This window comes from Nerophis lumbriciformis, linkage group LG02 (genome assembly GCF_033978685.3).
Source record: "Nerophis lumbriciformis linkage group LG02, RoL_Nlum_v2.1, whole genome shotgun sequence".
NCBI lineage: Eukaryota > Metazoa > Chordata > Actinopteri > Syngnathiformes > Syngnathidae > Nerophis > Nerophis lumbriciformis.
In genome coordinates this window covers 54,061,899-54,085,971 of record NC_084549.2, presented here as the reverse complement: position 1 = coordinate 54,085,971, position 24,073 = coordinate 54,061,899, and the positions used below count along the sequence as shown (strand labels likewise).

Below are 24,073 nucleotides of genomic sequence, written 5' to 3'. Positions count from 1 at the left end.
AAAAAAATTCTAACGATACTTCCTGTTTTTCAAGACTGATAACCATAAATATTTTTCTCTATTATGTTTCAAATGTAGCGTTGAGGTAAGAAAGACTCAAACAAAGGTGGATTTGACAACCCGTACCTGTAGATTTGTCTTGACTATACCTTTTGTCTGGTTCTCTCGCAGCACGTGCCTTCATAGGCTTTCAAAACACTAGTCCAAAGAGGTTCATTAGGTCTTCTAAGTAGGTCTGGCTATAACAATAAAAATTATACTTTCAAAACGCTGTCGTAGCAATAGTGGCTTATAAGGATTGATGTGTTGAAGCGTGATGTTATTTTCCTCCTCGTGGAATATTTAACAGAGCATTTTGTTCAAATAGCACACACAAGTCTTCCTCTGAGATAGATAGATAGATAGATAGATAGATAGATAGATAGATAGATAGATAGATAGATAGATAGATAGATAGATAGATAGATAGATAGATAGATGATCATGTGGTGACATCAATTATGGTATTTTGAGAGGTAATCATTGGAGTCGGAGATCACTGAAGGCCTAGGTGGGTGGCCACTGACTTTTGGTAAACAACAAAATTAGCAGTCTTGCTGGGGATGAGTGAGAAATAAATGATATTTTATTCAACAAAAGATTCAATTAACTTAAAAGGTAAAATATGTCACTTTTCAGAAGCATCATCAAATGCAGTACACATGGAAAAGTATAAACGCATATATAAATAACAGGAATATACACATACTTTATAGAAACAACTCTTGCCGAATGCTTTTTTCGCCCTCGCAGTCGACATCGGATTATTTGACATTGAGGCCCAGCATGTTGGAGAGGCTTAAAGATAATTTGTCACTTTCATCTGAGGAAGAAACCTCAGGAGCAAACAAACCCAAAGGAGACTGCGGTTTGTCCACTTTGAAAGTACCTCCTCTGAATAAATTAGGTTCTTCTGCTAGTATGGAAGCGCTCGTGGCGTCAAGATCCGGAGCAGGAATCTTCAGGGTGAGGTTCTTCTCTTCGGTCGGGGAGACGTTAGTCGAGGGAACTTTTTCCTTTGCCATCCTCAACCTCTCCATGATGTCAATCTTCTCTCCGTTTCTTGACGGTACGTTCACGACTGGTAAGCGGATTCCTTTGCTAATAATATAATCCTTCGCCTCGTTGTCGAGTTTTGATTGGCCTTCTTTTTCTTCAAAGGCATTGTTAGGCAGATTGTGTAGTCTGAATACGGGAGCTTCAGGACCTCCTCCCTCCTCATCGGTCATGTCTGAGCTGGACTTGAATCCCCACTTAAAGGGCCATTTCAATTTACTTTTTGGGGAACCTTTAACTTCAGCATCTTCCCCAGCTTTGATTTGTACTCCAGGTTTGTTGATTTCTGGGGCAGAGACTGTGACGGGAGACAGTTTTGGACTGGTATCAACCTCCACAGTTTTAGTTTTTGGTCCAGAGAAACTCATTTTTGGAAACTTCATATGTGGAAATTTAGGCTTTTCCAGATTAGCGTCTAACTTTGGAGCTGCCATATCTACTTGTGGTCCTTTGAGGTCCCCTGTTATCATTGGACCACTTACATCTACAGTGGGAGCGGAGATGTTTGCATCTGCTTTAGGGGTACCTATGTTGACCTTAGGTGTTTCCATTCCAGCCTGAATAGAGGGATGAATACTGGGAAACTCTACTTCAGGACTTGAAAGATCAAGTTTCGGGAGTTTATAATGAGGCAACTGAAAGTCGCCCTGCCGGGAATCAAAGTTTAGATCTGGTGTTTTTAATGATGCATCCATGCCTTTAAGATCTGAATTGGACAAGAGACCAACATGCGGCGCACTCAAATCCAAATCTGCCACCTTCAGATCAGCATCAAGATTAGGGTTTTCATACTTTGGCCCTAAAAAAGTTGGCACGTTTAGATTGGGATCCACTTGAGGACTTTTGAGAACAGCATTAAGGGCTGGAGGTTCAATTTTTGGTGTTGAAAGACCAACGTGCGGTGCGCTCAGATCCACATCTGGTGCACTCCAACCCACACTTTGCCCCTTGAAATCAGCATCAACGTCAAGATTAGGCTTTTCTATCTTTGGTTCTGAAAAGTTTGGTAATTGTATCTTGGGAAATGTAGGCCTTCCAGTTGACACATCAAGCTCTGGAGTTTGGAGATTGCCTTTTGGTAGACCAAGGTCAATATCAGGTGTACCAAGACTACCTTGTAAATTAGGGGCTTTTAGATCTACATCGGGTGCATCAATATCTATATTGGGTAAATTGGTATCCAGGTGAGAGTCCTTGACTTTTGGCCACTTTGGTAGTTTCAGTTTTGGAAACACCCCTTTAGTTTCAGTCTGCTCTACGTTTAGATCGTGAGCGGGAAGATCTACCTGAGGACTTTTGAGAATAGCATTAAAGTCTGGAGGTTCAATTTTTGGTGTTGAAAGACCAACGTGTGGTGCACTCAGATCCATATTTGGCACCTTGAGATCAGCATCAACATCAAGATTGGGCTTGTTTATCTGTGGTCCTGAAACGGTTGGTAATTGTATCTTGGAAAATGTAGGCCTTTTAGTTGACACATCAAGCTCTGGAGTCTGGAGATTGCCTTTTGGTAAACCAAGGTCAATATCAGGTGTACCAAGATTACCTTGCAAATTAGGGGATTTTAGATCTACATTGGGTGCATCAATATTTATATTGGGCAAACTGGTATCCAGTTGAGGGTCCTTGACTTTTGGCCACTTTGGGAAGTTTATTTTTGGTAACACCACTTTAGCATCACCCTGCTCCAAGTTTAGATCGGGAGCGTGAAGATCTACATGAGGACTTTTGAGATCACCTCTGAGGTCCGGAGCTTCAATTGTTGGTGTTGAAAGACCAATATGCGGTGCATTCAAATTTACATCTGGTACACTCAGATCCAAATCTGGTACCTTGAGATCAGCATCAACATCAGATGAAAGACCTTTTAATGTGCCAATCTTGGGCTTCTTGAACCATTTGAATATACCAGATGGAGCATCAGCGTTAATGTCTAACATGGGTCCGTCCAATTCAGCTTTTGGTGTGTTGAATTTTAGATCTGGTGTGTGTATCTCACCATCAATCTTTGGACCTGTGAGATTCAGGTCAGGTGTAGAAACGTTAGCATCAATATCTGGCCCATTAACCTTTGGACCCGAGACTGACCATTTTGGCCTCTTGAAGGTGGGCCATTTGATCTTTCCAGATGCATCTAGATCAGGCACTATACCATCCACATCAGCGTTGGGTAAATTCAGATCAGGTCCATTAAGTTGCAACTTTTGAGCAGACAAGTTGAGGTCTGGGGTTTTCAGGTCAGTATCTAGGTCAACACTCGGGGTTTTTAGCTGGTGTCCAGAAAAAAATAACTTAGGCTTTTTCAGTGTTGGGAACTTGAGTCTACCAGAAGGGGCCCCAATGTCAACATCTGGTGTATTAACATCAATATCTGCTCTAGGTAAATTGAGATCTGGGGTATTAATCCCACCCTCAATGCTCGGAATAGACAAATCGACATCCGGGGAGCTCAGGTCTGTTTTGAGGTCCATATCAATTTTAGGGTCAGGTACTATGTGTTTCTTCCACTTCCAGGGAGACCAGTTAATTTTACCAGATGGACTGTCAATGTCAAGGTTTGGGGTGTCAACATCTAAATTGGGACCTTTAACGTCAGCTGTTGGGAGTCTCAGCTGCCCATTAATGTCACTCTCAAAATTTGGAGTTAATAACTCTGGTGTTTTCAGGCCTGCATCGATGTCTAAGTCTGCCTTTGGACCCTTTACTTTTGGTTTCTTCCATTTTAGGTGAGGCCAGTTAATTCTACCAGACGGTGCTTCCAAATGTGGTCGTTGTATGTCTAGATCAGGACCTTTAAGGTCAGCCTTTGGCAAATTCACATCAAAATCTGGTGCTTTTATCCCACCCTTAAGTCTCGGGACAGAGACATCCATGTCTGGTGAGTTTAGTTCTGCATCGAATGAAGTGCCATGAAGTCTGGGCTTCTTCCACTTCAAATGTGGCCAATTTATTTTTCCAGACGGGGCACCCAAGTCCAGATTTGGAGCTTGAACATCTGCATAAGGGCCTTTGAGCTTACCTTTAGGTAAGTGGATGTCTGGTGTGCTTAGATCCGGTGTGTGGAGGTCAGCGTTTAGTGCAGCCTCCGGTCCTTTCACCTTTGGTCCTTTCCATTTTAGGTGGGGCCATTTGATTTTATCTGGAGATAGTCTGAGGTCAGCATTAGGGGCTTGTAAGTCAACATCAGGTCCCCTTAAATCCAGTTTTGGTCCATTCAGAGCTGCATTAGGAGCTTGTAAGTCAACATCGGGTCCCCTTAAATCCAGTTTTGGTCCATTCAGAGCTGCATTTGGGCTTGTAAAGTCTAATTTTGGTGAAGGCAGATTGAGGTCTATTTCCTTATGAACAGAGGGGAGGTATAGTTCACCATCTACCTCTGGTGTTTGGACCTGAGGTAGATCAAATTTTGGCATTGTGAACGGTGGGGCGTCATACTTCAGGGTTCCTTTCTGCACGGCGGATCCGTCAATGCCAAGCGAAGCATTGTGACTGTTAAGTTGCGGAGTTGCCAAACTAACAGCGGGTGCTGCCAGGGTGCCATTAAGGTCTGGTCCAGCCTTTGCGAGACTAGGTAATGTATACTCTGCCCTGGCATCTGTTGACGGTTTATTTAGATTGACATATGGGAGGTCATTCAACGCTGGACCTTTTAATTCACCCCTGAAGCTCTGAGCCGCATTTAACTTTTCTCTCAATCTATCAAGAGAAGAGACAGTTTTCCCGGCTGGTACATCCAGACCCGTCTTCATGATCAAGTCCCCACTGGCAATCTGTTGGCAAAGTAAATATGTTAGCACAGAAAGTTAGGGTACACAACGCAGACGTGGCTTAAACTGGAAGCTTTGAATACATAAGTACTTCAGTTGTGTTTCGAATACCCACTGTTGACCTATTAGTACGTTTGGAATTAGAAATATGAACGCAATGTTTCTCCACTGCACAAAAAATACTACATGTACACTTTACTGGAGAAACATCACAAGCACAAACAGATTGTCCCGATACAATTGTTTCCTTTCCGATATGGTCGCGATATTGGAGCCTTGAGTATTGGCCGGTCCGATACGATATCAGCAGAAATCATACATACTTTTATTGTTTTGTTGTGTAGAATGTTTGATCAAGTGAAAATAGTTCAACAAAGAACAATGGTAGATATATGCTAACCTATTTATTATTAACATCTGGAATGGACTTATGCTGTCTTCAAGATGAAGTGGAGGAGTATTTTTTTTTTTTGCGACACCTAGTGTCTATTTCAAAACGTTAAGCTCATGACATAGTAATTGGAATGATGCAGACACGTTTGTTACAGGATACTCAAATACACTTCTGCATTGGAGACTTTGTATGTGTAAATAATATGCAACTATAATTATTTGATACTTTATACTGGCAAATGTGCTGTTTTAGACTGCAATATTGTTTAATTAAAGACACCTATTACATATGTCTTGCTGGTGTGCTTAGCTGTTGTGTAGCTGCTAGGCTGCTTTACCTTATGTAAATAACTTGACTAAAATACAACAAATGACCAACCTTGTGTGCTTATCGGAGGACATTTAGATGTCAACTGGCTGTCCAGCTGACAAGTGAACACACTACATTGTTCATGCTAAATGTGCTAACATCTCTGTCCATTCAGTTCAGTGTAAAACATGTTCACACGTTCACCATCAGGGTGTGCTTGTGTGCAGACGTGCTGCTTTTAGAGGAAGAAGATTTGATTTCACGTCCTTGTTTGTTGTGGCGGTAAAAGGAAAGGTGAATGACTGCATGAATGATTAACAACATGTATTACTGATTTGAAAGGAACTAAACAATCCTCCTCAGTGGCTTTGTGGTTAGATTGTCCGCCCTGAGATCGGCAGGTCGCGAGTCATACCAAAGACTACGCTTGGAACTCAGCATCAAGGGTTGGAATTGGGGGTTAAATCACCAAAAAATGCTGCCCACTGCTCTCCTCACCTCCTAGGGGGTGGGTCAAATGCAGAGGGTAATTTCACCACGCCTAATGTGTGTTTGTGACTGTCAGTGGTACTTTAACTTTTTAACTTGACAGTTTTTTGCGCAGCACAGATTTACAGTGATACTTCAGTCTTCAGAACCTTTACTTTTATAACGTTTTGGATTAAAAATGTTCCCCGATTTTGGTGTACCGTATCAGTTGTCATACGGCCAAACATTGCGTGTATACAAAATAGTGAGTTTTGTATTGTATCATTCTGTGGAATGAATTGTTCAAACAAAGAATATATGGGTTGGTGAATCAGACTCTGAACACCAGTTTCTGTTTGCATAGAAGAAAAGGTAATTTCCAACATCAGTATTCAAGGACAACTTTAAAACAAATGTGCATATCAGTGGTGGGGGTTGAACTATGGAATTCTCTTTACAACATACGATTTCGGGAGGTGGGGTGGAGGGGCGTGGTTGGGGCGGGGGCGTGGTTGGGGGCGTGTTTAAGAGGGGAGGAGTATATTTACAGCTAGAATTCACCAAGTCAAGTATTTCATATATATATATATATATATATATATATATATATATATATATATATATATATATATATATAAGAAATACTTGACTTTCAGTGAATTCTAGCTATATATATATATATATATATATATATATATATATATATATAAAATATAATATATATATTTATTTTATTATATATATATATAAATAAGAGAAATACTTGAATTTCAGTGTTCATTTATTTACACATATACACACACATAACACTCATCTACTCATTGTTGAGTTAAGGGTTGAATTGTCCATCCTTGTTCTATTCTCTGTCACTATTTTTGTAACCATGCTGAACACCCTCTCTGATGATGCATTCTGCTTCGTCTCCTTGTTGTGTGCGCAGTTGTGCACTGCACTCTCTAAAAGCTGTAGATGTTATTGTCATATATGCATGCACAGTAGATGGCAGCATTGTCCTGTTTAAGAGTGTCACAACATTGCTGTTTACGGCAGACGAACTGCTTTACGGTAGACGAAAACGTGACTGCTGTTGTTGTGTGTTGTTACCGCGCTGGGGGGACGTTAATGAAACTGCCTAACAATAAACCCACATAAGAAACCAAGAACTCGCCCTCGATCATTCTACAGTTATAACGTGATTGGGCAGGCACGCTGTTTATATTGTGGGAAAGCGGACGTGAAAACAGGCTGTTGACACGTCACTCAGGTCCACCTGAATTTCGGGAGATTTTCGGGAGAAAATTTGTCCCGGGAGGTTTTCGGGAGAGGCGCTGAATGTCGGGAGTCTCCCGTAAAATCCGGGAGGGTTGGCAAGTATGCTTTACATTGAGATAAAAGATTGTAAAAATATATTCCAATTGAAAAAAATATATAAAGACAGAACAATAAGATCATATGGACAGCCATAAGTGTTTACATTTTGCTTTATATTTATTATTTTACTTGTTTTTTGCCTGGTTTTGTATTTGTTTTGTATCATCCCGTGAGGTGCATTATACTTATTTTGTTTTTTTTGTTCGGTTTGTACTTCATTAAGTTTTGCACTTGTGTTTTTTTGTTTGTTTTCGTTATATTTGGATGTAATTGTTGGTTTATATGATATCATTAAGTAAGACTACGTATTATGTTGAAGGGGGCAGGAAAATACAAGATTTTTCTTCATCCTGCTCCTTCTCAGGCATTGGTCGTGTAAATGAATTGATTTATATAGTTAACACTAGGGATGTCCGATAATTATAATATTATCGGCCGATAAATGCTTTAAAATGTAATATCGGAAATTATCGGTATCGGTTTCAAAATTATCAGTAGCGGTTTTAAAAAGTCCAATTTATGACTTTTTAAAACGCCTTTTTAAAACCTTGAAGGCACTGCTTTTGCGTGCCGGTCCACTCACATATTATCTACGGCTTTTCACACACTCACAATTGAATGCAAACATACTTGATCAACAGCCATACAGGTCACACTGAGGGTGGCCGTATAAACAACTTTAACACTGTTACAAATATGCGCCACACTGTGAACCCACACCAAACAAGAATAACAAACACATTTCGGGAGAACATCCGCACCGTAACACCACATCAACGCAACAGAACAAATACCCAGAACCCCTTGCAGCACTAACTCTTCCGGGACGCTACATTATACACCCCCCGTACCCCCTACCCCCCCAACTCAACCCTGCCCCCCTCCCCAATCCCACCCACCTCAACCTCCTCATGCTCTCTCAGGGAGAGCATGTCCCAAATTCCAAGCTGCTGTTTTGAGGCATGTTAAAAAAAATAATGCACTTTGTGACTTCAATAATAAATATGGCAGTGCCATGTTGGCATTTTTTTCCATAACTTGAGTTGATTTATTTTGGAAAACCTTGTTACATTGTTTAATGCATCCAGCGGGGCATCACAACAAAATTAGGCATAATAATGTGTTAATTCCACGAATGTATATATCGGTATCGGTTGATATCGGTATCGGTAATTAAGAGTTGGACAATATCGGAATATCAGATATCGGCAAAAAAGCCATTATCGGACATCTCTAGTTAATACAGGTCAGTCCTACGAGACTTTGTTCTGTTTGTTCTGGCCTAAAATGTCTGAAGTTGCAGCATCTTTTTCGTTTCAATTTATTTTCTTTGTTGAGTGTAATTTGTTATCAATGTTTTAATTGTCTTTTGTCATCTTAACGTCAAAAAGTACAGGATTACAACACAAATTGGAAAACAAACACTGTATTGATGTTATACTTGTTTTATATCACACAAACCCAAAAGTAGGCTTTAAACGGAAGTAAAAGCATGTATTTAAAGCTGATTGCCAAATGACTGTACTGTTTTAATTGATTATAACTAATCATAGTAATAATTAATTATAATTACAGGATGAAGCGCCACCAAAGGCTTCCGAACTGCCTGTCTGCTCTGTCGTCCTCAAATTGCCGACATTCTCTGTGTATGTTTTACACTTGTCCATCTTAAACAGTCATTTATGTCCTTTAAAACTGACTTTGAAACATCGTTGCAAAATAGTTGTATTTGTACATTGAGACAACGTTGATGTCCAACGTTGGATCCGCCTTGTTGTCTGTAACGCGTTACTGTAACGCCATTAGTTTCGGCGGTAACTAGTAATCTAACGTGTTATTTTTCATATTCAGTTACTAAGTTACCGTTACTACATGATGCGTTACTGCGTTATTTTACGTTATTTTTTATGTAGTATCGGCTAGAAACAGAAGATCTGAGTGTGTTTTATTGGAGAGTTGCGATGTCGTCCTTCTGATTCTTCCTCTGTCACAAGCGGGAGAAGAAAAGAGGCGCTCTGTGTGTGTCTGGGTGTGGGTGTGGGGAGGGGAGGTGGGGGGGGGGGCGTGTCTGTGTTTACTAGTGGTGCAACGGATCAACATTGATCTGTGATCCGTTCGGATCAATATCTTCGGTTCGGCACACACGTGATCCGCAGTTTGATGTATGAAAAAAAAGAAAAAAAGTTGTTCGCACGTACAGTCCACACAGTCATGGCGAGCGAAATAACGGAGGAGCTTGAACGCCCCACGCCATTTAATCGGTGTGTTTATAGGTGCAGACTCCGTTGTGTAAAACGAGGGTTTTAAACACATGCTGAACGTGCTTGAGCCACGTTACGACATCCCGTCGCGCACCCACTTCAGCGATAAGATTGTGCCAGATCTTTATGAGCAGGAGAAGAAAAAAGTTGGGGATGAACTATCCCGAGCATCATCTGTTGCGCTCATGACAGAAGGGTGGACGTCCAGGGGAACTATGTGACGATAAGCGCTCACTTCATCACAGCAGACTGGCAGATGAAAAGACACACTACGAGAGTCACCTTACGCAGGTACTGACACAAGCAGTGGAAGAATGGAAGATAAAGATATCCCAGTCACACGTGATGATGCCAAAAATCAAATAAATGCAGTGAATGAGGCAGGACTGGGACCACAGATAGGTGCTTTGCACAAGTAGGGAATTTGGCATCACAGAAGGGCATCTCAGTCAATAGGATGGAGCGCCTCCTTGGGAGGATCAGGAAGGAGGTTTCCTACTTCCACCCAAGCACAACAGCTGCTCATGTGCTTAAGACAAAGCAGGAAATGCTAAAGCTGCCTACTCATAAAGCTCATACATGATGTCCCAACGAGGTGGAACTCCACTTATGATATGTTGGAGCAGCAGGCAGCTATATACTCTGCATTGACCCACAACACCCTGAAGACAAATGTCATCACCCTCTCTGATGATGATGTGAGAGTGGCAGATGAGGTCCTCCATGTGCTTAAACCCCTCAAAAGTGTTACATCTCTACTGAGCACTGAAACTTCACCATCTGTGTCAATGATCCTGCCACTGAAAACAAGGATTCTACAATACATGGGTTCAAGTGTGGAAGACAGCAGCATCACTCCAGATGTCAGGCTTTATTTCACTACCTATGTTTCAAGGAAGATGATGTGCCTTCTTATGTTGCACTTTAAGGTGTTTTTTATTAGTGGTCATTTGTCCAAGTTTAAAGAAAGGAGAAATGCCTTTTTATGTTGCACTGTTTTTCATTACTTATGTTAAAAGGAAGATATTATGCCTTGTGCACTTTAAGTTGATTTTATATATTTTAATTTAATAATTTAAAAGTGTTACTAAACAAAAAGACAACATTTCTGTTTATTTGTCTTGTCTTTTTGTTTTTTTTGCTGATCCGAAAAATTCTCAGATCCGTGACTCTGATCCGAGAAACGATCCGAACAGTGAGTTTTTTGATCCGTTGCACCCCTAGTGTTTAGTAACAAGACATCATGGCGGAGCCGCAGTCGAGTTTCTTAACATGGAGATATTCTCACTACTTTTCTTTTGTTGAGCACAAAGAAAATAACATTTTAGTTCAATGTAAGTTGTGTCTTGGATCAAACATCCTATCTACTACCCAAAACAGCAATTCAAATCTGCTGAAACACCTACAAAAGCAACATGCTTTGAAAAAGCTAGTAAAGAGAGACACAGACTCCGATGCCACTTCACCTTCACCACCACCATTTAAGGATTTTAACGGAGGGGCTGCTAGCCAGGACAACATTGATAGAGCCATTGCAGCGTATGTGCTAGAAGACATGCAGGCTATTTCTACAGTGGGGTCACCCGATTTCAGGCAGCTAACTAGCATGATATCGGCTTCAAACAGCAAATGGTACTGAAAACATTTTCCACGTACCTGGACACAGTGGACAGTGAGTACAAAAACATGGAAACAAACATAATGAGGGATCCTAGTGGGCCAGGCCAATCTTTCCTTTTCTCTAAACGAAAACTGGGGATATGTGTAGAGTGTTCTGGGCTTCAGACATGATTTTATTTCAGAATTTTTTTTAGAGACAAAATGCCTAGTTAGGCTTTGTGTATATCATGTGTGCCTTCCTTGGGTGAAGCCAGGTTTACAGCTATGTTGTGACATGTTGTTATTATGCTGTTTGTTACTTATGTACGTTATGTTGCAGCTATTTAAAATAGTTTTGTCAATTTGTTCTGACCTGAAATAAATTGGCCCTTTGAAACATATCTTTGTCTTTGTGTGTTGTATGTAGAGCACATTGCTTAGCAGAGTTCAGTGATGCAAATGCATGTCAAGTTGATCAACAGATTGTATTATTCTCCAGTGCAATAACAGTACTGAAATGAAGGCTAAAAGGGCATTAATGGGAGCTTTAAAAAAAATTTTTTTTTTTAATAAGTAACTAAATAGTTACTTTTCACAGTAACGCATTACTTTTTGGTGTAAGTAACTGAGTTAGTAACTGAGTTACTTTTGAAATAAAGTAACTAGTAATTGTAACTAGTTACTGGTTTTCAGTAACTAACCCAGCACTGGCCGTCAACAAGAATGTTGTTTCAATGTTGCATTTGTGTTGTTGAATATTGGTTGGGAAATGACCAAAGTTCAAAGGTCAAATCAACGTCAGAACCCAAAATTGATTAAACGTAATCAAAAATGTTGTTTCAACGTTATAATTGAGTTGCTCAACTTCGGGACCTAATTCAACAAGTTCTCAGCGTTGTTTTAATGTCTTGTGCTGGTTATCCCAGCCAATTAAGAACATGTGTGAACTGTAAAGCACCTATTTTTGTTTTTAAATGAGAGACAGTAAGAGATTATCATCACACTTAAGTATCTTTGCCATTAATTGTTGCCTTTTTGCTAGGTCAGCATTGCAAATGAAAATATGTTCTTAATTGTCTTACCTTTTACAGATACATGTTAAATATATATAAAGATACATGTATTCTGGGAAATAAATGTTTATAAACGACATTTCTCAGAAGAGTTAGCGCTGTAGACAGGAACAGGAAGTAGATTCTGAGTTATGCAGGAGGACAACTTGCAATTATGTAGTTTGATCAATAAAGAGTTGCTGAAATTGTTGTTGCTCCTGTCTTGTTCACACAAGAAACCGTTTTGATTAGACATACATGAATTGGTGCGATCACAACGGCGCAAATTTCTGGAGGGACTGACAGGTAAATTGGAATATTACAATGTAATATAATAATACAACGTAATGTGTAATAAATATTAGAGATGTCCGATAATGGCTTTTTTGCCGATATCCGATATTCCGATACTGTCCAACTCTTAATTACCGATTCCGATATCAACCGATACCGATATATACATTCGTGGAATTAACACATTATTATGCCTAATTTTGTTGTGATGCCCCGCTGGATGCAATAAACAATGTAACAAGGTTTTCCAAAATAAATCAACTCAAGTTATGGAAAAAAATGCCAACATGGCACTGCCATATTTGTTATTGAAGTCACAAAGTGCATTATTTTTTTTAACATGCCTCAAAACAGCAGCTTGGAATTTGGGACATGCTCTCCCTGAGAGAGCATGAGGAGGTTGAGGTGGACAGGGTTGGGGGGGCGTGGTTGAGGTGGTGGAGGGGGGTAAGGGGGAGGGGGGGTGTATATTGTAGCGTCCCGGAAGAGTTCGTGCTGCAAGGGGTTCTGGGTATTTGTTCTGTTGTGTTTATGTTGTGTTACGGTGCGGATGTTCTCCCGAAATGTGTTTGTCATTCTTGTTTGGTGTGGGTTCACAGTGTGGCGCATATTTGTAACAGTGTTAAAGTTGTTTATACGGCCACCCTCAGTGTGACCTGTATGGCTGTTGACCAAGTATGATTTGCATTCACTTGTGTGTGTGAAAAGCCGTAGATATTATGTGATTGGGCCGTTTTTATGTTTTTACGTTTTTTATTATGTGATTGACCCTTGTCCTACTGGGTGACTTCAACGCTCATGTTGGCAACGACAGTGAAACCTGGAGAGGCGTGATTGGGAAGAATGGCCGCCCGGATCTGAACCCGAGTGGTGTTTTGTTATTGGACTTTTGTGCTCGTCACAGATTGTCCATAACAAACACCATGTTCAAGCATAAGGGTGTCCATATGTGCACTTGGCACCAGGACACCCTAGGGCGCAGTTCCATGATCGACTTTGTAGTTGTGTCATCGGATTTGCGGCCTCATGTTTTGGATACTCGGGTGAAGAGAGGGGCGGAGCTTTCTACCGATCACCACCTGGTAGTGAGTTGGCTGTGATGGTGGGGGAGGATGCCGGACAGACCTGGCAGGCCCAAACGCATTATGAGGGTCTGCTGAGAACGTCTGGCAGAGTCTCCTGTCAGAGAGAGTTTCAATTCCCACCTCCGGAAGAACTTTGAACATGTCACAAGGGAGGTGCTGGACATTGAGTCCGAGTGGACCATGTTTCACACCTCTATTGTCGAGGCGGCTGATTGGAGCTGTGGCCGCAAGGTAGTTGGTGCTTGTCGTGGCGGTAATCCTAGAACCCGTTGGTGGACACCGGCGGTGAGGGATGCTGTCAAGCTGAAGAAGGAGTCCTATCGGGTTCTTTTGACTCATGGGACTACGGAGGCAGCGGACAGGTACTGACAGGCCAAGCGGTTTGTGGCTTCAGCGGTCGTGGAGGCAAAAACTTGGACATGGGAGGAGTTCGGCAAGGCCATGCAAAACGACTTCCGGACGGCTTCGAAGCGATTCTGGACCACCATCTGGGAATGCCTCGGGATCCCCCGGGAAGAGCTGGACGAAGTGGCTGGGGAGAGGAAAGTCTGGGCTTCCCTGCTTAGGCTGCTGCCCCCGCGACCCGACCTCGGATAAGCGGAAGAAGGTGGATGGATGGATGGATGGATACATTTTACTTTTTGAAACCGATACCGATAATTTCCAATATTACATATTAAAGCATTTATCGGCCGATAATATCGGCAGTCCGATATTATCGGACATCTCTAATAAAGATGTAATAAAGCTGAATTTGAACACATTCCCAGACAAACATGTCTTGACTTTCACGATGATTACCTCTGCTGAGTCTTGAGAGTTTAATCTCAGAGCGCCGAGGCCGTCGTTGACATTGAATCCATTCTTTGTGGCCACATTCAGGTTGTCGTCATACGGCTGAAGAACCTTCAGAATGTTCAGCACTTGATTGTTCTCCAGGTGATCTTGGCGTACCGCGGCTGCAACGACGTCGCCGCCTGGGAATTGAACGCACATCCCGACTCACTCTCTGGTTTGTGTCACAAAACAATGGTGGGTGTTGGCGTACCTTTCTCCAAGACACCGCTTCCAACTCCGGCCGGCATCCCGTTAATGCCCACTCCAGAAAAAACGCTCATGCTGTCCTGTGAAATATTTCTCTGTCAGCATCTCAAACATAAACAAACGTTTAGAACTCGTCATAATCACCATTGTTTCGTGCGCGTGTTTAGACCCACATAGCATGGAAGATGTTCCGCCCGCCTGTCTAAAGTAGGAGAAAAAGTGAAGTTTTCTTGTTAGTTTTGAAAATATTTGTTGAAAAGATCATTAGAACAAGAAACAATAACAGTAAGACATCCTTTGATGAGTGAACTTGCATAAGTGTACAGCTCTGGTAATGGGTACATTCGCACCCACCTGCACAAATGTACTTCAAAATGTAACAATCAAAATAAATATGACTTTTTTTTTGTTTACTAGGGCATGCATATATAATATGCATTACTTTGACCAAGGAGATGCTTGGAAATAGCATAAAAATGCCCCAAAAACTTGGAAAAACGCGATTCATAGCGTTACTTTTTGGTGTAACCATCATGAGCGTTCTGTTCAGGTATATTTCTTTTATATTTTGATAAATCATCATAAATAGGTATTGATCAATCTTTAAGCTGTGTGTATTTGATTTCAGGGGCGGTATAGCCAGCAACTTGAGGGTTGCAGGTTCCGCCATCCCTAGTCACTGCCGTTGTGTCCTTGGGCAAGACGCTTTACCCACCTGCTCCCAGTGCCACCCACACTGGTGTAAATGTAACTTGGATATTGGGTTTCACCATGTAAAGCGCTTTGAGGCACTGGAGAAAAAGTGCTATATAAACGTAATTCACTTCACTTCCGTTTGCTTTTCACATCTTATTTAGAATTGTAGTTGAAACTTTTACAACCTTGTGTTGCGCTCATGATGGCGTAACCAAACTACATTATTTTGAATATTTATTCCCTTTTTTGTATTTAGTATATTTAAATATACCGTATTTTTCGGACTATAAGTCGCAGTTTTTTTCATAGTTTGGCCAGGCTCCAGTGCGATTTATATATGTTTTTTTCCTTCTTTATTATGCATTTTCGGCAGGTGCGACTTATACTCCGAAAAATACGGTACTGTGTTTTATGCTTTTTTCTTTTTGGAACATGTACTATACATATAACACAATAAAGTCCCCATATAAAATTATGTTTCTAGCAATACTTTAATTTTGCCTTTGAAAGTAACACTCAGATGTCAATTAGTGGAGCTGTACACATATATAAGTCGAGGAATGAAGTAGACACACTTAGGTTACAGTAGGATGGGGATTCACACACATGAATTGGGGGGTGCACTATCCATTTTAGCCGCCAGATGGCAGTAGAGTGTTGAATATCTTAAAATGTGTTTTTGTGGCGATTGCAACTCTGACCACAGCGTCAGTTGCTATGTAGAGTGGCGCTTTCCATCATTTTCCGCAGACCGCATTGCAAAATGATTCCTCTTACGCGAGATCCACCCAGGATCGGAGCCATATGAATCCCTTCCTTACTGAAGGTAGTAGGAATGCTGGAAAAAAAATGTAATCACATTCAAATCGCTATTTTTTTGTAAATTACTGTTGTGAAGTGAAGTGAATTATATTTATATAGCGCTTTTCTCTAGTGACTCAAAGCGCTTTACATAGTGAAACCCAATATCTAAGTTACATTTAAACCAGTGTGGGTGGCACTGGGAGCAGGTGGGTAAAGTGTCTTGCCCAAGGACACAACGGCAGTGACTAGGATGGTGGAAGCGGGGATCGAACCTGGAACCCTGAAGTTGCTGGCACGGCCGCTCTACCAACCGAGCTATACCGCCCCAAGTGATTCAACATTTTCAAGGATCAATTTTTAAAGACATATTTTTAGGTCGTCGCCTCCTTAACTTGCAAGTATACAACACACGTCAAGAGGAGCTTTTGTAACCTATAACCTGCTTTGGAAATATATTAAATAATATATATACGTTAAGTCGGGGAAAAAACACAGAGGATATTTCATCCCTATAAGCCTGTTTGGCAGGTTTCCCTGCTCTTTAAAATCCCCTGAAGAGCAGGGGAACCTGCAAAATATTCCGTATTTTCCGCTCTACCCCGGTATTGAGCGGATAAACCACAGAAACCTCGACTATAAAATAATGTATACATATAAATTCATATACCAAATAATAAACTGCGAGAATCGGATTGAACCGTGAATGGACTCCAAGAATCAAACTGAATTGTCGTGACATTCTCGTCCTTATCGGATGTACTTTATTAATTCTGAAAAAAATGACCGGCTCATTTTAGAAATGTTTTCCGTCCAGACAATAATATTGTGTCCATTTTGTCCCACATTTACAGTTTTGGACATGTTTACGTTTGAAAGTGTAAATATTTAAAGTAACACAATATGCATGTTTGAGATAAACGAATACCATGAACATAAAAGGTCTCGTTGTCGTGCGCTGCTGTCTCCGTTTCTTCCCCAGCTGACATGACCCCCAGTGGTAGGCAGAGAAACGAGGCACGCCTGAGAAAAGATCCAGAATACATGCTGAGGAAGAAACCGAAGTCATCCTGCTTAAAAGAGCAGAAATACCGCAGTTTGCATTTTTCTGCACTTCTCCATGTTTTCTGGATCCTTCTGCCCTTCTTTGCACTACTCCTGAAGTTTAGTTGCTGAAAAAGTTTCCCTTTTTCTGTTGCCTATAGTTGACTTTTGCCCTTAACTCTTCAAGGCAAGGCAAGGTCAGCCCAGAGCCTGGGGGTCTTCAAAACCCTTCTTAAGACCTACCTCTTCTCACCTGAGCTGAGCCCGCCCACTAAGCCACCATTTCTAGTCCCCCCCTCCCCCTTCACTTTAGTTTTTTTTGGTTTTTTTCAATTTGTCGCACTTTTATTATTTCATTATTTTTATCTTGCAATTTTACTTTTTATTCGAACCCTTTTACCCTATTGCTTTTGCACTATCTTGTTTAGCTCATTCATTGTTTATGTACTTTTTTTGTTTTTGTTTAGTTTTTTTGCTCTATGCTTTTTAACCTGTAAAGCACTTTGGTCCAATTTAAAAATTGTTGTAAACGTGCTATATAAATTAACTTGCCTTGCCTTGCCTTTAAGGTTCAAACAAACTATTCTCCTGCGTCTTCCTGCCTTGCCTCGTTGTTCAGTCCCAGCTGCCATATTCTGCTTTTGTTTCTCCAGTCCCTATTCACCATTCTCCATTGTCTTCCACATTATTTCCACCAAAAATTTAAAAAAATTCTATACTTAGCCTTTGTCTTTACGTCACGTTTATAATCTTATTTTCGATGCATGGATTGTTTAGGGGTTTAACCCAAATTAGTCCAGCAGGCACAATACATTTATACAACTTTGATTATACATACATGACCTTTAAAAGTGACTTTGAAACAACGTTGCAAAGTAGTTGTATTTTTAAACTGAGACAACATTGATGTCTAAAGTTTGATCCACGTTGTTGGTTGGGAAATTACCAAAATTCAATGGTCAAATCAACATCAGAACCCAACATTGATTAAACGTCGTCAAAAAGCATGTTGTTTCAACGTTGTATTGGTTTTGTAGAATATTGGTTGGGAAATGACCAAAATTCAATGGTCAAATCAACGTCAGAACCCAACATTGATTAAACGTTGTCAAAAAGCATGTTGTTTCAACGTTATGTTTGAGTTGTAGAATATTGGTAGGGAAATGATCAAAATTCAATGGTGAGATCAACGTCAGAACCCAACATTGATTAAACGTCGTTGTGGAGGGGGGCGTGGCCTGCGGGCCTGCAGCGAAGCGGGGTGTGCCAGGACCGGCCTCAAAGTCAGCGACAGGTGATTAGATAACAAGGCCCAGGTGGGCCATCCACGCACTTGTCGCTGATGTCGAGGCCGGTCCTGGCACACCCCGCTTTGCTACAGGCCCGCAAGCCACGCCCCCCTCCACAGTCATCAAAAAGCATGTTGTTTCAAAGTTGTATTGGTTTTGTAGAATATTGGTTGGGAAATGATCAAAATTCAATGGTGAGATCAACGTCAGAACCCAACATTGATTAAACGTCGTCACAAAGCATGTTGTTTCAAAGTTGTATTGGTTTTGTAGAATATTGGTTGAGAAATGACCAAAATTCAATGGGCACATCAACGTCAGAACCCAATATTGATTAAACAATGTCAAAAAGCATGTTGTTTCAACGTTATGTTTGAGTCATAGAATATTGTTTGGGAAATGAACAAAAGTCAATAGTCACATCAATGTCAGAACCCAACATTGATTAAACGTTGTCAAAAAGCATGTTGTTTCAATGTTGTATTTGTTTTGTAGAATATTGGTTGGGAAATGACCAAAATTCAATGGCCAAATCAACGCAAGAAACCAACAATTAATTAAACATTGTCAAAAAGCATGTTGTTTCAACGTTATGTTTGAGTTGTAGAATATTGGTTGGGAAATTACCAAAATTCAATGGTGAAATCAACATCACAACCTGACATTGAAAAAAACATCGTCAAAAAGCATGTTATTTTAACATTGTATTTGTGTTGTAGGATATTGGTAGGGAAATGATCAAAATTCAATGGTGAGATCAATGTCAGAACCCAACATTGATTAAACGTCGTTGTTGAGGGGGGCGTGGCCTGCGGGCCTGCAGCGAAGCGGGGTGTGCCACGACAGGCCTCGAAGTCAGCGACAGGTGATTAGATAACAAGGCCCAGGTGGACCATCTACGCACTTGTCGCTGACTTCGAGGCCGGTCCTGGCACACCCCGCTTTGCTGCAGGCCCGCAGGCCACGCCCCCCTCCACAGTCGTCAAAAAGCATGTTGTTTCAAAGTTGTATTGGTTTTGTAGAAAATTGGTTGAGAAATGACCAAAATTCAATGGGCACATCAACGTCAGAACCCAATATTGATTAAACAATGTCAAAAAGCATGTTGTTTCAACGTTATGTTTGAGTTGTAGAATATTGTTTGGGAAATGAACAAAAGTCAATGGTCACATCAATGTCAGAACAAAACATTGATTAAACGTCGTCAAAAAGCATGTTGTTTCAATGTTGTATTTGTGTTGTAGTATATTGTTTGGGAAATGACCAAAATTCAATGGTCTAATCAACGTCAGAAACCAACATTGATTAAACGTCATCAAAAAGCATGTTGTTTCAACGTTATGTTTGAGTTGTAGAATATTGGTTGGGAAATGACCAAATTTCAATGGTGAAATCAACGTCACAACCTGACATTGAAAAAAACATCGTCAAAAAGCATGTTATTTTAACATTGTATTTGTGTTGTAGGATATTGGTAGGGAAATTATCAAAATTCAATGGTGAGATCAACGTCAGAACCCAACATTGATTAAACGTCATTGTGGAGGGGGCGTGGCCTGCGGGCCTGCAGCAAAGCGGGGTGTGCCAGGACCGGCCTCGAAGTCAGCGACAGGTGCGTAGATGGCCCACCTGGGCCTTGTTATCTAATCACCTGTCGCTGACTTCGAGGCCGGTCCTGGCACACCCCGCTTCGCTGCAGGCCCGCAGGCCACGCCCCCCTCCACAGTCGTCAAAAAGCATGTTGTTTCAAAGTTGTATTGGTTTTGTAGAATATTGGTTGAGAAATGACCAAAATTCAATGGGCACATCAACGTCAGAACCCAATATTGATTAAACAATGTCAAAAAGCATGTTGTTTCAACGTTATGTTTGAGTTGTAGAATATTGTTTGGGAAATGAACAAAAGTCAATGGTCACATCAATGTCAGAACAAAACATTGATTAAACGTCGTCAAAAAGCATGTTGTTTCAACGTTGTATTTGTGTTGTAGAATATGGGTTGGAAATGACCAAAATTCAATGGTCAAATCAAGGTCAGAACCCAACATTGATTAAACCTCGTCAAAAAACATGTTTCAACGTTACGTTTGAGTTGCTCAACGTCAGGACCTAATTCAACAAGTTTTCAACATTGTTTTAATGTCTTGTGTCTGCTGGGAGGTAACGTTTGTTGATAGTGTCATGCGAGCCCTTGACTGCAGAAGAAATGCACGCAAAGAAATAATCAGAACATGTAATCAGTCTTCACGGGTTACTTTTCCTCCAGGGCGGCGATCCTAACGGGAGTGGAGCAGCGAGACACAGAAACAAAAACACCTCAGGAATCCGAGGCCTCCACAAGGGAATGCATCCATCCGAACCAGTCGGTTTGCATTCTCGCACATGCTGCACCGATCGACACACACAGACTGTCCATCAACCACACCCCAACTCCCCGCATGTAAATCCTAACCAAGCCCAGCTGCAACAAAAAAAGACAAAGGGACGGTGTGTGCCAACGCCGGGCGGGGAAATAAGAAGAATAAACAACGGAGGACGTGCATATACAACAAGCTGCATTAGCTTCAGAAGCAACAATAACACCAAGCAAGTTCCTTAATGAGGACACACAGAAGTCCTAAAAATAGTTTTAATTATTGCTTTGAGGCCACACTAAATATACACAAGTTTACTACAAACCCTGTTTCCATATGAGTTGGGGAATTGTGTTCGATGTAAATATAAACGGAATACAACGATTTGCAAATCCTTTTCAACCAATATCAGTTAAATGCACTACAAAGACAATATATTTGATGTTCAAACTCATAAACTTTATTTTTTTTTTTGCAAATAATAATTAACTTAGAATTTCATGGCTGCAACACGTGCCAATGTAGTTGGGAAAGGGCATGTTCACCACTGTGTTACATGGCCTTTCCTTTTAACAACACTGAGTAAACATTTGGGAACTGAGGAGACACATTTTTTTAAGCTTCTCAGGTGGAATTCTTTCCCATTCTTGCTTGATGTACAGCTTAAGTTGTTCAACAGTCCGGGGGTCAATGGGAGACAGGTCTGGACTACAGGCAGGCCAGTCTAGTACCCGCACTCTTTTACTATGAAGCCACATTGATGTAACACGTGGCTTGGCATTGTCTTTCTGAAATAAGCAGGGGCGTCCATGGTAACGTTGCTTGGATGGCAACATATGTTGCTCCAAAACCTGTATGTACCTTTCAGCATTAATGATGTGTAAGTTACCCATGTCTTGGGCACTAATACACCCCCATACCATCACAGATGCTGGCTTTTCAACTTTGCGCCTATAACAATCCGCATGGTTCTTTTCCTCTTTGGTCCGGAGGACACGACGTCCACAGTTTCCAAAAACAATTTGAAATGTGGACTCGTCAGACCACAGAACACTTTTCCACTTTGTATCAGTCCATCTTAGATGAGCTCAGGCCCAGCGAAGCCGACGGCGTTTCTGGGTGTTGTTGATAGACGGTTTTCGCCTTGCATAGGAGAGTTTTAACTTGCACTTACAGATGTAGCGACCAACTGTAGTTACTGACAGTGGGTTTTCGAAGTGTTCCTGAGCCCATGTGGGGATATCCTTTACACACTGATGTCGCTTGTTGATGCAGTACAGCCTGAGGGATCGAAGGTCACGGGCTTAGCTGCTTACGTGGAGTGATTTCTCCAGATTCTCTGAACCCTTTGATGATATTACGGACCGTAGATGGTGAAATCCCTAAATTCCTTGCAATAGCTGGTTGAGAAAGGTTTTTCTTAAACTGTTCAACAATTTGCTCACGCATTTGTTGACAAAGTGGTGACCCTCGCCCCATCCTTGTTTGTGAATGACTGAGCATTTCATGGAATCTACTTTTATACCCAATCATGGTACCCACCTGTTCCCAATTTGCCTGTTAACCTGTGGGATGTTCCAAATTAGACTTAGACTTAGACAAACTTTAATGATCCACAAGGGAAATTGTTCAACACAGTAGCTCAGTTACAATGATGGAAAGTGTAAGGATGGAAAGGACAATGCAGGTATAAATAGACTAATATAGCGATAAAAAATCTAACATATATACGAATATATACATAATATGTGTACAGAATAATATATATACAGATATATTATATTATGTCTATAACATATATACAATATATACCAATGACCATGTACAATATTACAGTATATACAGTATATGTGACAGCAGCAGCATAAAATAGAGAGTAGATCCAGCAGGAAATAGAAAATAGACATTATAAACATTATAAACAAAGAGAAGTAGCTAACATGTCAGGTGTTAAATAAGTGTTTGATGAGCATTCCTCAACTTTATCAGTATTTATTGCCACCTTTCCCAACTTCTTTGTCACGTGTTGCTGGCATCAAATTCTAAAGTTAATGACTATTTGCAAAAAAAAAATGTTTATCAGTTTGAACATCAAATATGTTGTCTTTGTAGCATATTCAACTGAATATGGGTTGAAAATGATTTGCAAATCATTGTATTCCGTTTATATTTACATCTAACACAAATTCCCAACTCATATGGAAACGGGGTTTGTCGATGCTGAGTTGAAATGTTTGTAATTCAAAACATGTTATTCTTTCATTTTTCTGTTAGCAGCCCCTCACGGGGAAACGCTTGGTCACGCCACACTTGTTTTGTCTTCATTGAACTGGTGTACACGTCTCAAAGCAACGATCGCACACGTACTTGAAGGTAATGAAAGAGGTGTTGTGTTGACACACGCAGGGTGTGCACCGTGCAATCATCATTTCCGAAAGAACACCGTCTTAGTCTGATTTCTGCAGGCATTTGCATCATTTAAAATCAGTGCACACTTGCCACAGATCCATTATGTTGACAATGTTACAGCAGTGTTGGTATTCATCCCCAAACAGAGAACTTTGCACTGTGACTGTCTCCATGAGTCCCTGTATTGTCTGCATTCAACAAAATGGTCCCAGCATTGACCCCTGGGGTGCCCCGCGAACTATACCCAGGCATGTGTGTTCTTCAACTGGTACTCACTGTGTGCTGCTTCCAAAGACGCCTCCAAGTATAAGCCCGGGGAGGAAAGAAGTGTCCTAGTCAGCGTGTCCCTCTGCTTCTGTCACAAGCGTGCCACCGATCTGCCAGTTAAATGCCGAGGAGCTGCGATGCAACCAGGAGAACCGGTCGGGCCGCTTCTCCGAGTACCCCCTGGCCCCTTGCAACACACACATACACCTCAGTGTAAAAGTATGTTGGCGAAAGCGACGTGCAAAACCTTTTGGCATTCCAAAGCAGGCTGGAAGCACATCGAGAGACAAAAAAACATGGAGAGAAACACGCCGCTCCTTTTTGGAACTGGATGGACCAGAACCAAGGATCAGCCAGTTCATGAATAGCTGAACGTCCCTTTTGTCACATTTGTGCTCGCATCTGTCGCAATTGTTTACCATTTATTCATTCAATCTTCCATTTATTTATTCATGTATCCATTCGTGTAATCAT

At 41.1% G+C, this 24,073-nt stretch overlaps 1 protein-coding gene across 1 annotated transcript; it reads right to left on the bottom strand.

The window, feature by feature from the left end:
* Positions 1–603: 603 nt before the first annotated feature.
* Positions 604–23,713, bottom strand: LOC133609154 (uncharacterized). Its single transcript, XM_061964663.2, has 5 exons — positions 23,609–23,713; positions 14,884–14,941; positions 14,744–14,819; positions 14,497–14,672; positions 604–4,865 (listed from the first exon to the last, which is right to left on the bottom strand). Exons 2-5 carry the CDS (start codon positions 14,917–14,919, stop codon positions 804–806), a joined length of 4,350 nt encoding a protein of 1,449 aa, XP_061820647.2. The 5' UTR covers positions 14,920–14,941; positions 23,609–23,713; the 3' UTR covers positions 604–803.
* Positions 23,714–24,073: the final 360 nt, after the last annotated feature.

Excerpts from the sequence above, each read along its gene's own strand:
- LOC133609154 (XM_061964663.2), bottom strand. The coding sequence starts at position 14,919 with ATGCTATGTGGGTCTAAACACGCGCACGAAACAATG. Across the intron at positions 14,820-14,883 it reads AACACGCGCACGAAACAATG|GACAGCATGAGCGTTTTTTC; the intron begins GTGATTATGACG and ends AATATTTCACAG. Across the intron at positions 14,673-14,743 it reads AAGCGGTGTCTTGGAGAAAG|GCGGCGACGTCGTTGCAGCC; the intron begins GTACGCCAACAC and ends TTCAATTCCCAG.